The sequence below is a fragment of the Penaeus vannamei genome, chromosome 16, assembly GCF_042767895.1.
Source record: "Penaeus vannamei isolate JL-2024 chromosome 16, ASM4276789v1, whole genome shotgun sequence".
NCBI classification, from domain to species: Eukaryota; Metazoa; Arthropoda; class Malacostraca; order Decapoda; family Penaeidae; genus Penaeus; species Penaeus vannamei.
The window spans coordinates 38,471,194-38,488,693 of NC_091564.1; the positions used below are offsets into that span (position 1 = coordinate 38,471,194).

Here is a 17,500-nt window from a genome sequence, read left to right on the forward strand (position 1 = left end):
CGATAGTTGGCAACTCCAGTGGTTCGCTAGAAATAATCCATTATATGTTTATAATCCATTATATGTTTAATAATACATTAAATGTTTAAGGATGTGTACCAGTAATATAAAATGTTTTTCTAATATTAATAATACATTAAATGTTTAAGGATGTGTACCAGTAATATAAAATGTTTTTCTAATATTAACTTTTGTATATGACGGTAATGTTCAATATTCACTCCTGAAAACAATCGTCCAGAACAGAAGTAATATAGAATAAAAATAATATTAATAACAATGGCGCCAGAAAGGAAAATACATATTCATTTTTATATACAAACGTTAGACAGTAATGTTCAATATTCATTCTTGAAAACAATCGTTTACGCAAGAGGTTGCACGCATTGTTACTTTGTTATGAAGACCTAGCAATCAGAAACAAGAATGGAGACAGCATACATGAAAGTTAAAGTGATGTCACACTGGCACTTATTCCGCCAATTTCTGGACAGTTTTCTGAAATTTTGTCTTTTTTTATGCGAATTGTCGATTTTCCGATAATGTTCGTTTCCATTTGAAAACCTTCCCGGCAACTTTTTGGGCCAAGCGTAGTCAAATCAAGAGCTATATTTGAGAACGTTTGCATTTATGTTAAATAAAATTAATTGTACCATGAAGAATATGAAAATAAATTTAGCATTCATATTATAAAAATTTAGATTGCTTAATATGAAAAGTATTATCTATTAAAATTAATAATATTGGTTTTAAGTGTTCGCAAGATTGTTTACATACGTGAGAGAAGAGCGCGCCATTCCTCTCCGGCTTCGATGTCATATGGATCGTGCTAATTTTCTTGTCTGGACACACCTTTCTGGGGAATTCCTCATCGATAGTATTGGTCAGAGTCGTTACCTCTAGGATGTCAGAGATGGCGGGTACACAAAGGATAAATTGAACAGGATGGCATACAATAATATCGTCATTCCGTGTGACTGCCCCTCAAAAAGTTGATAATTTATGAAAAAATACCAAATAAAGATGACGGAAAAGGTACTAGTGTGACAACACATTTAACAAAACACGTAACCAGAAAATACTCCCAACTTCATGTGAAATATTGCTCAACTTTTGCTTCCGTCTGTTTCTCTCTCTCCGTCTATCTATCTATCTATCTATCTATCTATCTATCTATCTATCTCTATCTATCTTTCTTTTTACAATCGTCTTAGTAAAACATGGCTGGAATTTGTGCAAACATTATTACTCTTCGAGAAGGATGATAGGGCAAGTTATTTCCAAACTTCCATATAGGAAACAAAATACTGATGATACTAAGGATGAAATAAATCAAAATTCACCTCAATACAGTCTTTCTTCAACAAAGTTCCTGGGAATCCTAAACTCTGTGAATCCTATTTTTTTTAATAAACCGTATTTAAAACTACAGACTGTTCTTGATCAAACTCATTATCTTTTGGATGAACTAAACTACTTGGAACTGCCCTCGACCCTTTCCCAAATTCCCTACTGTAATACCTCCCATGTTAGTATACTTCACATGAAGTTTCACTGCCAATAGTTTGATGCATTTTCACCATTAATGGACAGAATACGAAAGCGAATTTGTACTTAAAAGTTTCGGATAATTACTGTAACTTCACATTTATTTGTACAAACTCAAAAATGTCTTCAAACTTACCAATGATCTTGCTTACAATGATACTCGCACAAACCACAGCACAACAGAACGAGGTTTCGCGAGGAGGAACTTACACAGTGACGCAAAAAAAATATCCTAAGTGCTTCACATTCTTAAGCCCAACACGTGTATACTGTGCTGTCAATTAGGTTCATGACAAACAAGAATACACGACAAAGAATCAGACACTCATGGATTAAGCAATAAGAAAAAAAATAAATGCACTATTGCAAAATTATAAACAATGTTTGACAAAGAAACTACGCCCTTCAATTCTACAAACGTGTTACAAAAGAGTTTTGTAAATATTGCATAATTTCATCACAAGTACATCACATTTTCTTAGGCCCAACACGTGTGCTGTGCTGCCAGTCAGGTTCATGACAAACATAGATATATAACAAATTAGATTAAGTATTAAGGGAAAGATTAAACTGCACGATTACAAAATTATAAACCATGATATTTGACAAAGAAATTATGCTCACGTTTTCTGCTCACGGAAGGCGGTTTGAAGATTTTATAAACAGGTTATAAAAAGGATTTACAAATATTGCATGTTCTCTTTTTATGTTTCTTGGTGAGTCACTCCAGAATCCTGATAATACTTAGCTATTCAGATACACAAACACGTGTATATCTTTCACGAAACACCCAGTCCTTTTCACCCACTCATGATGTCAAAGTTTATATTGAAAATTCATGGGAATATTTCACGTAATGTGAGCCATCCGGCATTGATTAAACATTTCATCCAAGACGGTATAGATTCACAAAATGTATCATATATAGCAATACAAATATTCTTTTTCGCAGAAGTGATATGTTCATGACACCCAATTCTTAAACTCGATAGCAATTACCCCTTTCCCCCTCCGCCTCCCCTCCCCTCCCCTCCCTCCCTTCCTCACACAGACACTCACAATTTCCAAACCTTAAGTGAGCGTTAGACACGCAGACGATGATCATCCCCTTCCATACCCTCGCCCATAACCACCTGGACGGGGCACAGAAGGGCGTCGCGGAATTGGCGGAGTCTCCCCTGGGCGACAGCGCGGCATAAGCCCGTTTTCTGGGCCGCGTTGGCGAGCGGGTCGGAGCCTCGGCCGCCAGGTGACAGTGTGGCTGGTGCGTCACTTGGCCGAGGAAGCACGCCGGGCAGGGCCACACTCTCCTCCCTCCCCCGGTCCCCTGACTCGTCCCTGGTGGCACTTCTCGAGGCTGGAAGAGAGCAAGAGGGCGAGCGAGGATGGCGTCTCGCGACGGGCCCATGGTGGCGGGCACGGACGGCACGGACTTCATCCACAGGGAGACCGTGGCTTCCCATTACCAGATTAGGTGAGTGTAACGCGATGCCGTCGCCGCTACAACTGAGTATTCCTGGCACCCGGCACCTGGCACCTCCCTGGCACTCTCGCTGCGCCCTCGGCCCGCTGGTCATTCCCGCTGCAACAGTCACTCGATTCCTTTATTTTTTTATTACCACCGTAAAATGATGTCCAAAATGGGGTCTGGGAAGGCAGGGCACGGCTTGCCACCCGCCCCAGCTGCCCGCATGGGGCCCTTGTGTCATGCAGACGTGAGGGGGGGCTGGGGAGGGCACCGTATGGAAGTTATGTAATAAAACCCGTCTAACTCAGAATGGCAGGTTATTGAACCTTATACCATATGTTCAGACTCTCACTATCCAGGGGCGGCTTTCACCTATGAATAAACTCTTATATACTTATTATGAATTCCTTTCTCCCTAATCACCAATTATAGTGGATTGTGAACCCTTCCTGATGAGTTAGATAAAGCTAAACAGCCAATAAGTCTTCATCATCCATGCAATAAGGTGACCACATGTAGCTGCCATGTTGGGGCCAGAAATTAACTTGTTGCTGAGAGGTTGGTTCTCCATTCCCTGATTTGGATATTTCTCCTACTTTCCTTTGCTGTGGGTTATTTAGATCAACGTGCTTGATTAATGATTTAGGTACAGAGCTATTGTGGCTTTTAGAAGGTGATTTTTAATGAGAGTTAAGTTGAAGAGTGATATTACTAGGTATACAGTTTTCTTTCAAGTTTCATGGGTAAATATGATTGAAGCACAGATTTCCACCTTTATTCAGTAGACGCTGCTTGAAAGTTATCTAAATACTGTTAGCAATACATACGATGTAGGGAATTTATATGAATTAATGGCAAATGTTTGGAAGAGAGACCACCCAGATTGGTATGGCCTCTGCATCTGTCAGTATTTCGGCGAACACCCATCCTCCAGCCATAGCTAGGGTATACTCGCACCAGAATATTTGAGGCAGTTTTATTGCCTTTTGCCAGGCTCCGAGAACATGGAGGCCTCGACACTTGTTTGACAATGTACCATAGACAAATTTGTTTAATGATAGTAAGCTTTCCATCAAAAATCATAGGAAGTTTCAAGTTGACACGGAAAACACTATACATCCCATCGCAAAAATGTTTCACAAATTTACTAAATTTACTGATGAGATATATATGTATACACATTGCTTTGATAAAGGGAATGTCATGTCAAATTGTCATAAATATCTATGTAGATTTTCATTGACATGTGAAGACAGGAATGTATTTTCAGTGATGTATTGATAGTAAGGATCTATAGATTACATTACCATTATTTTTCTTTTCTTTTTTTTTTTTTACTTTTTAGTATTAGTATCATTAGTATTGCACTTACATTCTTATGAACTTTTGGTAATTCTTTACAGTATGGAGACATTCACCATAAACTATATTCCCAACTTCACTTCAAAAAACTTATTCATCAATCAAAGTTGATCAAGGGTTGATGGAGACTCTACCCCCCCAATATCCCCTGGAAAACATTGTCTTCACCTTAGTATGCATGACAAGATTGAGCTGAAACTCAGGAGTACAGTGTGTACTTAGGCTGAGAGTGGCGCTTTCCGCAGTCTTTTTCCTTTTTTTGCGGTGCTAACATTCGGCAGCAATTTGTTTCCTCAGCAAGAATATCACATTCAGTTTGCCCTAGCTCAGTGCGTCCATACCGTAAAGATTAACCAAACTTTTTTGTTGGAATTTTGATATTTGAACACATAGATAATATCAGTTCCTTGCCTGTGTCTTAATTTCTTTCATATTTAGGAAACAGTCAATTCATACGTAAATGCAAGTATTTCTTTATGCACCTTCTTTAGTCATGACTTACCAGTACATATTATATTGTGTACAGTGAATCAGTGTCTTTTGTTGCTCGCCCTTATTTATTATTATTGGGTAGATATTTCCCCACTATCTGTAAGTTAAACCAAGAACCCATTATACTTAAAAAGAAATTAATAGATCATACATACCCAGAACATCACACTTAAGCCTTCGATCATTTGGGAAAAGAACATTAAATGCTGCCGAATATTGTTTGGAATATCCATTGCTATGTACCAAAAAAGTATGGCAGTATTTTGAGACCATTCATAGTTGGGTGTTTGCTCTATCAGAGAGCTAAGATCATGTGTGATCTGTAATCTATTTTAAGTTTGTGTTTCTCGATAATCTTTCTTTTTTCTTTCATTTGTTCCATATTATACAAGTTATATTATGGACCCCCAGTTGAGGTTTGGGACTTTTGATATGACATATTTTTAGAATGAAATTTAGAAGTAACAAATGATATGTGATATTATTATAAACAATACTTCTTTTTATCAGATTCTCTATGAAAGAGTTCTCTAAGTAAAGACGCACATCCCCTACTGAGTATTGATTTTTCATACAGACTTCATATAAATAAAGTGGTCAGGCTCAGTTTTGACTTGTTTACACGAGTAGTATGCACTCTTCCCTTGTTACACTAAATCCATATGCTGGTTGGCAAATATCCATGCCATTACACAGTCAAACTTAATGTATATTACCTTCACTTAATTATCTGTTTGTTTTGCCCCGACTCCAGTCATTGACTTGATACAGCCCTTGATAGTAGGCTTGAATTCTCCTTTTAACATCGGTTTTGAAAAGGTTATAAACAGCAGGAAGGACTGTACCCAACAAGTCTCAGTATAGTATGGGTAAAAGCTATGGTCATGTGGTTAAGGCTAGCAAGTAGGCTTATCGACAAACATGCAATCCTCGTAGCAAGTCCCCTGCCTGCGTTTCCCCCCATCTTAACCCATGCTTCTCTTTCATCAGTGTAGTTAGTTGTGTCACCATGCAGTTTAAAAGACTGACAAGATTTACATATATAATTTATTTAGGGATGTATGTGTGTGTGGGTTATGTACATGCATAGATACAAACACATGTATATGTCAACACCATACATGCTGTTTCTGTTCATTGTAATATAAAAGTATACAGAATTATAAGATATGAAAAAAGTAATGCAGCTTGAAAGTAACAAAAGATACACAAGTAAATACTGTAACCATTTCAGTCTGACAAATCTTAGCTTTTATCAAGAGGGCTAAAGCAGCAATTAGTACCCTATTTTTATACATGGGATTATCTCGTAGAAACAGTTCAAGGTTGTTTGATAACTGCATATGATAAGATATCACTAAGCATTTTAATGACATAGGTAATTGTAAGATCTTCAAAATCTAAAAAAAAAATAATAATAATAATAATGATAATTATCATCTTAATTTCGTACTACAGCTCATTTTAAGAGAAAGAAATAGATTTATAGTATATAAAGTCAAGTGGAAATGAGTTAATACTGGAAACATTATATGCCATTACTCATCAAAATAACTGTCAGCAACAGTGGTGATATATTCTTATATAGTGATAGTGGTAATTCATAACTTTTTTATTTTAATCTTGATCATTTAACATTCATGTCTTGTTATGTAGTTGAAAGTAGGTATGGATGCCTTGTATTACACACTATATATATTCATAATGAATGCTAAAGTACTGCATGACCAGCCTGGAGCATCTTCAGTAATCTTTGACAGTCCATCAGACCTTGTTCCTTGATACAATCAATTTAAGCTCGGGGATAAACCCTTCATCGTCCCCCCAGTCAAGAAGGACCAGTAGTTCAGGTAGCTCCTTTGAAGTGTCAGTTGTTGCTGCCAAATCTGTTGAAGTGATGTATACCCAGCGGCCCATCCCTTTGATAATTCCTCTGCCGCAGAGCTTTGGCAATATACCTCGAATATTTGGAAAAGACTTTATAGGTTTTTGTGGGGCTTCAAGATGCTTATACTCCCTCCACCCTTCTTGTTTTATAGATGTTTGAGTTCTGCATTACTTTGTCTTTTTGTCTTATTCATAGTTTTCCATATTTGGAGTAAAGATCCCTCTGTAAGAGATGAATTGTTTTAGGTGAACTAGAATCCTGTAAGATACAGTTGATTCTATATGCATTTTAATTTTGTGTTCATAAAAGAATAATATCCCCTAGGAATTTGACCATTAATTTCTTGTTTTTGTATGTTGATATTGCAACATTAAGAATATTAACAGTTAGAACAAGTATTGATACAAAAAATATTTATTGAATAAATAGACTTTATATCCAAGATGATTAATAATCTTTCAGATTCTCTTAGCTATGAACTAGTAAGAGAATAGGCTACAGGTGAAGGTAACTCACATTATTGTTTGAATCTTACAGCTGGCCTCTCAAGAAGAAAGTGTCAGAAGTGTAAGTGATAAGGCAGGCCCCTGTCATCTCGTTACTGGCCTAATATTACTGTATAGAACTTGCAGACGGATCTGTCTGGCTAAGAGACAGACATCAGAGGACTTTAGGAATTATATGACATTAGATGACTTGAGATTATAGTGTCTTTGGGTGATATTAGGCCAGTAAGTCCAGGCAGTTAACCTGAGTGTGGTGTAAAGATCCCTCCGACCCTCTCTATAACCGTATTCTACCTGGGTGTTCTGTGCATGTTCGGTGAGAAGAATTGTTTGCATCAGTGGAATGAAAACTCGACTGTCTTCTTCACTGTGCCAGAGAGGATGGTAGACTTTATGAAGATAAAACTTTCATCTTTCTTTCTTTTCAAAATATTGATTTGCTTTGAGAAGTCATGTCTTTGATCAAATCATTAATTTATTTCCAGATTTTAGGAAACAAAACTCAAATATTACTTGCTGAGTTCAAAAGTGTCATTAAAGCAAAACAAAGCAAAGAAGAAAATGTATGTATCAATAAGAGAAAAAGCCATATTGACAGATAAAAAAATAAAAATAAAAAAAAAATAAAAAAAAATTGCATGGTGTCACCTCCCTGGCATAAACCCTTGGTCCTTAGGTACACCCCCAGTGCTGGTCGGGTGGCTGACGAGTGACCTTATTGACTTGGTTTTTCTTGCCTTTCACAGTTGATAAGGTTGAGATTTTCCTGCACTTCCTTGCCCTTTGATAAAATTCACTCTTGATAGATGCAAGATGATGGTATCAGCAGTTATAACAAACTTTTGAAAGACAACCTATTTGTGTATATTTTTGAAGGAGGAAGTCAGCTGTTGGTTTCAAGACTTTTTCTTTCTTTCTCTCTCTCTCTTCTTCCTCTTCCTCTTTATTATTTCTTTTACTTTTTGTTTTATGTATTTCCTGTTGACTGCTGTGCTCTACATGGAAATGCCAAGAACCCTCACTAACTCTTTCATCCAGGCACATGCTGCTGAATTTTTGTGGAATTTGTTCCTTTTAACTCCGTGATCTTTTATTTCTGTTCTCGTGTATCTCATCATATGATCTATATTTTATTGATCTGTGTCACTCGACTTGCCTTATGTTAATGGATATAATGTTACCGAGCCATCTTGTGAAACTTAGACCTCTCTGGTAGATAGATAAGTGCTTTTTTTTTTCTTCTTCTTCTTCTTCTTCTTCTTCTTCTTCTCTGGTACTTAGAGCAAGTATTTAGATGTTCAGCAGTCTATCCGATTTTAAGAAGTGAAGGTAGTTTACTGAGACGAGAGCTGGCAAGGGGCAAGAAGAAAAAAATAAATGGTTCTCAGAGAGCATTCTTAAAGAAATTCTATAGGTGGAGTTCTCATATTTAAATGAATGTTTGTTATAAAATGTATCTTATACATTGTATTACAGTCTGAGAATTTCATGCAAGTTGCCAGTTTTATTATAGAAATAGTCAACATCTACATCTCCAGCCTGCTAATATATTTATTATTATTTAGAGAGGAAAGAAAAATTGCAGTGCATTGTTGAAATTGGTAATTGAATTGTTTAATCTGTCGGAGTAAATAAGACAGATTCCTATTCTAAACAGTTATAGGTCTGAATAAAATTTCTTGTTGAAGCTTCTTCATTTTCGTATGATAAAACCTGCTTTGTTATTGCAGGCATACTCTTAACTATAAAGATACCCACTAGTTCTCTTTGTTCCATAGAGCAGATATAAAAGAAGCAATATAATCACCATTTACTGTATTCTTTTGCTTGTTCAAATTCGTCATGCCACTGGTGATTGATGGGGGGTCAACCAGTAGGTGACAGGACAGCATCATGAAAACGGATCATATTCTGTTCTTGGATAAATCCCTAAGTCATTATATACATTGAACCCACCGATTTCATTCCCCTGAGAATACTTGTCCCACTTTTGGTTCTTTGCATGTTGGTATGATGTTCAAAAGAAACAGTTATTCTAGATATCTATTTTACTGTTCATGTTGAAAGAGTTGTTAAAACTTTCTTTATGTCTAGGGTTTATGCTGTGTAATTTGCATTATGTCTATATATGTAAAAATGTAAAGTAATGAAGGGCATTGCGTGCCTTTTCCCCTTCATATTTTCACCAGAATGCACTTATAATTACTCAGAGCAACAAGGAGATAACTAATAATAACAACAACAACAAAAAAACACTATAGGAATGTTGGAAATGTTATAGGTGTTGCATTATGTTTTACATTTGTTACATCTTTGGCAGTGTGCTGAACAAAGGACGGCTAAGAAAATGCGTGTTTTCACACCTCCTCCTGGCCCTCCTGATGGTGGTGAAGATGGTTCCGGACTTTCTCGACAGACTGGACATATTCGTCCTAGAAATTGAAGAATTAGAAGTTCCACAGGTATTTACCACCCAGCTAAATGATAGTACTGATTCTTTTTCTCCCAGTTTGGATTAACTTTTTCATCACTATAGTAATGAACTGATAACTTAAAATTATTATGCATTAAAGTATAAAGAATGTTTTTGATGATCTTTCGATGATCTTTTCAGCCTCTCAAATGGGAATACGTGTGGCTTGTAGGATCCCTTGCCAGTTTCCTAGGCTTGATGGCGATCAGAAAAAACAGAGTATTGCTTCTACAGGTAAGCGACTTTAGTTCATAGTTTCATGGTTGAAAAAACAGAGGGATGGAGAGGGAAGGGAGGAGAGAGGGCAGTGAGGGAGGGAGATTAGGGGGGGGGGGGGGAGTGTATAAGAGGTAGAGAGAGGAAGGAAGTGAAATAGGGAAAGGAGGGGGGAGAGAGAGTGTGTGTGTGTGTGTGTGTGTGTGTGAAAGAGAGAGAGGGAGAGAGAAATGTATACACAAACCCCATTTTACATTACAAGTTCACTTCATTTTTTCATTTTAACCTCCTATTATTGTCTTATGTTTGCCTTCATTTTCCAGATATACTTTGGTCTTATCAACCTCTTCTCAACGGTGCCCATTCTCTTGGCTGCCATGATCTATTTCTCCGAATTCCTTAAGTACTGCACTGAGGAGGAGCCTGCAGGTCTACAGCTGTGGCAGGTTGGTGTACATATAAGGCTTTGGGATATCTTAACCCTTTGGTCACAGATGGCATGGTGTTAGCAAAGGCTATGATGGACCGAGTTGCGAATGGCACTACATTGTGACGTACCTTCTGCCGATGGCTCATTGGATGGTGCTTGTCTTTCTCTGATAGTAGTGACGTTTGTTTGATGTCACTAATAGAACCAAGCACTTATTGGGAAGGAAAACCTTAACTTTACTTTTTTTTATATGAAATAGAAGTATAAGCTATTAGGTTCCCAGTGTTGTCTATAAATTCCCGAACGAGCCGTACCCAAATGGGGGAAACTACCAATGCACGCCACCACCCCCATGTTGCTGGCCACTTGCCAATTTTCAATTCAGCAAATAATGGGTTAAGGAGTATGTGTTTGAGTGAAGGAAAGAAATTGACTTGAGTATGGCGACATTAGCAGATTGTGGAGTTTGTTTGGTTCCAAAGCAGGTATTATGCAAAGAAGCTCGTGAAATTTCTGTACAGATCTCACAAGTGGAAATAATGTCCATAGGAATTGCCGAAGGTGAGTACAAATTTTTTGGTAGTTGGCTGTCTTGGTCACTCAAAATTTCCTTTATTCATCTGTAAACCTATTGGCACCCAGTAATTGTATTGTTTGCAGTAGTTTTGTGAATTTTATTTCGTCATCACGGAGTCGGTTAGTAGGCTACCTGACTTCATCTTGTATCTTAGTTACTTGAAATTTGAATAACGTTTATTTTTTCTGATGTTGTTAACCCCATGCCACCGAGAAAATGTTGTGTTCACTTTAGTATTATTTTATTAAATATTTCTGCCCATAGACGGCTCTCCCAGTGCTTAGCCACAAAACAGGCAATTAGTAGATCTTGTGACCATACCTTTCCTTGAAATAGCAGGAAAATGTTGTTGTTTTTTACTTACGCTATTAATATTGATAATGTTTTTTGTTATAAACATTATAATTACTATTTTATTGACATTTCTAACAGCTTTATTAAATACTAGAAAATATTATTAAAAATCAAGAAAAAGGGTATTCATGTGAGAAGAGGTACTTCTTGTAGATGGCTCATTGGTGACCTAGTACTTATGGAACCATCTATGTGTAAAAGCAATTAATAAAGTAAACACTTAGTGGGAATGGCATGTGCACACGTGCCATCCCCAGCAGCATGTGGTTAATATCATCACTGATAATTTGGTAGGTAATATTGACATTGGGATTGTTTTAATGTTATTATCAGTGCTATTGATAGATGAGAATACAGTTCTTAAAATGTAGAAAAAGGGTTAAGAGTTGAAATCAGGAGTCTTGTAATTAACTCATGGGTGACAGTGGACAGGGCTTGCATGTACTTGCCAGCCTAATAGCAGTGGGTTAAGTGTGGTGCTGGGAGAAATGGGGCATTCTTTAGAAGATTCCTACAACTTCAGAGTGATTTTGTTGTACAGTTCACAACAGGATATAGAATCCTAAGGGGCAACTCACTTCCTGAATTGATTGCCTTATTTTCTTTCTCTCTTTCTCTTTCAATTCTTAGATAATTGATATTCATACAAACAGCTGTAGGAAGTGGTTATATTCATTTGGTTGAATTGTTTATAGATACAAAAAAAAAGAGATAAAAATGAGGCAACAATAATGCAACACACAAGACAAATGCAGCATTCTGTGTAATAAAGTAGCGCAGCTCGCTGAACTTGTCTATTCGTGACGCTAACATCTCCCAGTGTGTAGTCCTCAAGAGGGATGCCAGCAGGAGATCAGCTTCACCTTATACAAGCATTTATCAAAAATTGCTGAAAATGAAATATTGTCAATATGATTGCACGTTTGAATAGAATTTATGACAGATATTAGCGGGAAACAAGAGTCATGTCATTTCTGATTTGATGAACAGTGTTCGCATGGGCCCTAACCTACAGTTTTTTAAAATGTAAGTATGGTACAGTAGTATAACAATTGAATTAGATGCTTGCATAAATATAGGCCCAGTGCCATTGGGAATGGCATGTACAGATATGCCATGCTCAAAGTGAGTTTGTTTATTAATTTTATTTGAACATAGATGGCTCCACAAGTACCTAAGCAACAGTCACACTAGTCACGCATGGCCAGGGATTCTGAGACAGGCACACTGAATGTCAGTCAAGTACAGGATGGATTGGTCAGTCCCCCCCCTTAGAGCAACATCATCCCACAAAAGACCAAAGTGTACAGTAACTGCCTAAATGAACTGCATATTGAAGATAGTCGTGGACTCTATGAGTATCTTACATATTGACTGAAAAGTTTCAAGAAAAGCCAGTCCACCCGCTTTGTGGCGTAACGGTAGCATTCTCATCTAGCAGTCTTGCTAACCCGTGTTCAATCACGCATGCTGCCAGTGGATGATAATCCCGGCCATTCCTTGCACAGGGGGTAATTTAGAAGCCAAATTAACAAACACCCTGTCACTGCAAAGAATATCCATCGTAACAAACAGAATTAAACTTGAGTATAAATTACAATTATAGATTAGTTATCATACATCATACATCATATAGCAGTGCCAGCTGCCTTGATAGCTCATATTTAACCAACTTATGATAGGTGTCCCACATATGAGACACCCAGAAGAAAAAAAATTGACGGGCCAGTGTGAAGCTGTATCAGGGCTCACTCTCAAACTCAGCAGTGGGCCACGGGCAGAGTCCGGGCCAGCCCCGTATCCCGATTTTGTAGCCTTCCGGAAACTTTTATTTTCAATTTCAAAACATACCGGCGGCAATGGGTTAAATATAATTAGAAAGTCCAACAAATACCATTAGTGTTATCAGTGATGTAGATATGAGACATAATTTTGGACTAATAACTATAAAGTTAGGAATTTGAGTGAAGTGTTAGCATTTGTTGATTGTGGCACTGCCTTGCTAGCCATACAATTATGCCCCATGCGAACCAAGGTCTCTTGTTGATTTCATCCATTTATTATTTTCTGTTAGCCTGATATTGTGGCTGATATTCTGTAATTATACAAGGTTTTACCTTCTATATTAACACTGGTCTGTACTGGTAAAACTAGTTTTCCCTCTGTAGCCCAACACTGGAGTTCTCATTTGGTGCTGCACTAGGCAGGGATTTTCATATCAGTTCCCCTTACAGCCGAGGAAGTTCCCACTCTGTAAAGGGATCCCCAGGCAGACAAGACTAGTGTGACCATTTTTCTACTTTTGACAATCACAGGTTTTACCTGTCTTAATTGTTTACCCTTTACCTTGATTTTTGGTGATGTTTTATTTTATATTGCTATTAGTATTAGTAATAACATTATAATGTTATTGTGTTAGTAATAAAATTAACAGCATCAGTATCAATAACTAGAAAAATCAAGGAATGGGAAAATCAGGTGATGGCATGTCCACTATTAATTGACACCTTGATGGCTGAGCACTTGTGGAGCCATCTACATGTAGGTATTTCACAAAACAATACAGTGAACATTGCATTTTCCTGGTGGCATTTGGTTAATAATTCTGTGTTGATATATGAATGAATGCTAAATAAGGTATAATTGGAATAATGACTTGAACAATTTAGGAAGTTACCATGTTGCCAGTTATATGTTCTGCCTACAACCTGCTACAGAATATCCTAAGGAATTGAGAGTTTCAAACAATCCTGAACTTTATTATAAATTGCAGTCTAGGACTCCCTTCCGTCACTTTGATCTTTCATTGGTTCAGGAAGTGTCCAAGAGTGTAGTACTTTTCCATTTTATATATAAGATATAGATCCATTTACATAGTGTTTTTCTCTATTTCTAGGGATACTTTCCTTGTTTCCAAAGACTTTTTAGATGCAAATAGGGCTCTTTTTTATGAACTTAGTCTGGTTTTGACTTCATACTTGTTTTAGTTTTGCACCAAGTTCACTAAACTCTAGAAATAATCTATTTTAAGCTTGTTTCAATGAAAAATATTTTCACGTTCAACAGTATTTCACTTTATGCCAGCCAAAAATTCTTTCTGGTGAGCTAGACAAGAGTTATGAAGAAGGGATGGACTAAGGATGGTCGGGAAACCAGACAGAATTTATGAAGCCCAAGCTGCCTAGATTTCATGCCTTGTATAATATATTTGAGTGGTCTGTTTTACAATAGAGGGCCAGTCATTCTCAGTCCATTCCTGGTGGAGAAAGGGATTGGGCTGAACCAGTTCTTTTATCTGAAAGACAGTGTGTACATGTAGGTGTGGCTATGTTAGTATACATATGTATACACACGTACATAGCCATACTTATTTTGAATGATTATTTAAGATAGATCCATTTACATAGTATTTTTCTCTACTTCCAGGGATATCCTGTTGCTGTCCTATGGTACAGCTTCATCATGATAGCAATGCAAGTCCATATCTTCACCCTCATTTTCGCATGGAAGCTCATTCTGGCATGGAAGAACCGTGGAGCAGCAAAGAAGGGACAATAGATCGACAAATCAAAATCACATATTGCTATACAACCTGAGATTACATAAGCAAGCAATATCGCCATTATTGGTGCTTCTGTAATTCCTCGTCTTTACATTGTTGGCTGCTTGTACCACAGTATGTGTATCCTAGATTAATTTTTCTGAGTGGATACAGCTGTGTTGTATTAGCAGACAGTGTACTTCATATGCAATTTTGTTTTTGTTTTTCTCTTCTTTTTTATGTAAATGTGTAACTTTTATCCATGGAAAATTTAAATTGTTTTAAAATTGCTGTGTTGCATCTCGTAATGGGATATAATCCTTTTTTCTTCTTTTTTATTTTTTTTCATGCAATTTGATATAAGAAAATGTATTAAATTTTGTTTCTTATTGCTCTTTACTACAACAGTTGTTTAGGAGATAGCCAAATTTATAATTGTTACAGTAGGAAAAAAGGGGACGAAGTGCGAATTAAGTCTCCATTTCTACAACTGGAAATGCATTTGTACATCTGAATAATGTACAGCTGACTGAACATCTATTGTAGTAAAGGCAACTTCACTGGGAGAAAGGTATTCTTTTCATCATGGTTTTCTTTCATTTTTTCTTTCTCTTTTATTTATATGTATATTTGTTTCTCCAGTCTTCATTATATGTTTTTTCTTATGATATTATTTTTTAGAATTAAAAGTTGCCATTATACTGTATTGAAATGTTGATTGTTCAAGTGCTTTGGTCTGTTAAATAAAAAAACAAAAACTTTTTTTTTCTCTCTTTTTTTTCAAATTCTAGAATATGAGGAAGCTGCACAGGGTAAAATGTTGCAGAATGACATGTTGAGCGTTTAAAAAATTGCGGTTGTAGAATAGCATTCATATGATGAGAACTTGTAGTTTTATATCAGAAATAAAAGTGACATTTCCGTGATATTTTTACAATGATGCTTCACCTGAACAAAGTATCCAGTGTAGCTTTTTTCAGACGTTTCATAATATCCTCACCTTGTTATTGTTATCTTGATGATTGTTAATTTTCATATGTATTTCCTTGTTATTGCATTTCAAAACATATCATTATTTTTTTTTCTCTTTTTTTTTCTTTTTTCCCATTAGCATAATTGTGACATCTCTTCATACCAGTAAAAATCCATCATCTAAACTAGATTTTATTTGTGCTTTTTCACTGTGAATATCTTTCATGCCCATCCTCTTCGCACACGAGACGACAGAGGGAGCATTTCATTAACACATAAAGAAAAAAAATGGAGTTTTGCCTTTTCTCTATCCTCCTTGTTTTTTTCTGTTTTTTTTGTAATGTGCCTTCCAGTTATGTGAATTCATCTAGGCCTTTTTTTTTTTAATATATAAACATAGAAAGAAAATGGCCTATTTCTATGCCATGTCTGGTAACAGTGCCAAATATTTGGGCATTGTCTCATTGCCAAGTATTTTTATGACCTCCCCTTTTATAATGATATCACATACTTGAGTGTTTCTGTTAGGTTGGTAATTGTTAACTTTTTGGATAGTCTAGCTCCTTTTTGTGAAATATGCCGTCTTACCATTTGTTGTTTTTACTTGAATGTTGCCGATTCGATCATGGATTTTCATACGTTATGGTTGATTATTGGGGTAATGTCTTGGTTTTGTTTTTACCTCTTTGTCTTAATCTTTTCTCTTATTTCTTCTTTTTTTTCCATTCTTTCTCTAACTTTGGTAACATGGATGTATTTTCTTGTCTATTTGTGAATGTGATATTCTAAGCTCTCAATTGCTTTTGACGAAGAACACAATTTGCAATTAGGAATTAACTGGATCACATGCGATACCTGAAAGAAATTTGTTACAAAGAGAACTATTGTGTGTTGCCCTAGTTCCATTAGACGTTCACGTGTCCATCCTTCATGCATGAACATTTTCTCCTCGTTAGTGAATAAAGACTCATGTTTAGACAAATAAGTAATACTATTACCTATATTTTCCCTGACATTTGATAAACTTTTGTGTACGTGTATTTTGCAAGTCAAGAGGAATAATAGTTTCATACTAGGAACTATAGGAAATTTATTTTCAGATGAAATCCTTGAGAGGGGGATGTACGTACTTTTTTTTTATCATATGTAAATATCAAGAAAATGGCTACCAAAGAAAAGACATTTTTTTTCATGATTACTTTTATGCATATTAGAGACCTGTTTAGAATCAGTATAAAAGCATAATTCACTGACTATCTGAACAATCATGTACATACAAATTAATGGTGCCTGTTATAAAACTTAGTATGTATGTTGTGAAATCAGAGAATAGATAACTATTGAAATAATAGGCATAATTTGAACATGGATACGAAGCCAGAAAAGATGGAGAGCTGCCAGGATAATATATTCAGATCTCATTCCTAATGTGTTCATATATTTTTAAGTTAACAAGCTGTGTTATAGAGAGCAGAAAATGAGAACGCACAAAGATATGATCTTGATACTATATATGAATTAGTAGGAAATGCCATTTAGAGAACATAGGATAATTTTTTTTCAGTCGAGTTCTTCAAAAGTTAAATTGTTGCAACTTAAATTATAATGTGACATTTATAGACTGGAAATGTACCATGAAGCCATGTTAAGTACTTATACCAGTATTGTTCACA

At 36.3% G+C, this 17,500-nt stretch overlaps 1 protein-coding gene across 3 annotated transcripts in view; it reads left to right on the top strand.

Moving 5' to 3' along the window:
* The first annotated feature begins 2,773 nt into the window (after positions 1–2,773).
* The window catches only part of jagn (jagunal), a 14,813-nt gene continuing 86 nt past the window's right edge, over positions 2,774–17,500 (top strand). Inside the window, exons 1-6 of one of the 3 annotated variants that reach the window (XM_027352009.2) lie at positions 2,789–3,022; positions 7,296–7,325; positions 9,585–9,726; positions 9,879–9,971; positions 10,277–10,399; positions 14,741–17,500. The exon at positions 14,741–17,500 is cut by the window's right edge and continues 86 nt beyond it. In XM_027352009.2, the coding sequence (XP_027207810.1) occupies positions 2,934–3,022; positions 7,296–7,325; positions 9,585–9,726; positions 9,879–9,971; positions 10,277–10,399; positions 14,741–14,872 (609 nt within the window). In that variant the 5' untranslated portion in view covers positions 2,789–2,933 and the 3' untranslated portion in view covers positions 14,873–17,500. Of the gene's footprint in view, positions 3,023–7,295; positions 7,326–9,584; positions 9,727–9,878; positions 9,972–10,276; positions 13,672–13,748 lie in introns of all 3 variants that reach the window. The other 2 variants (XR_011399162.1, XM_027352010.2) reach the window with 2 other exon arrangements.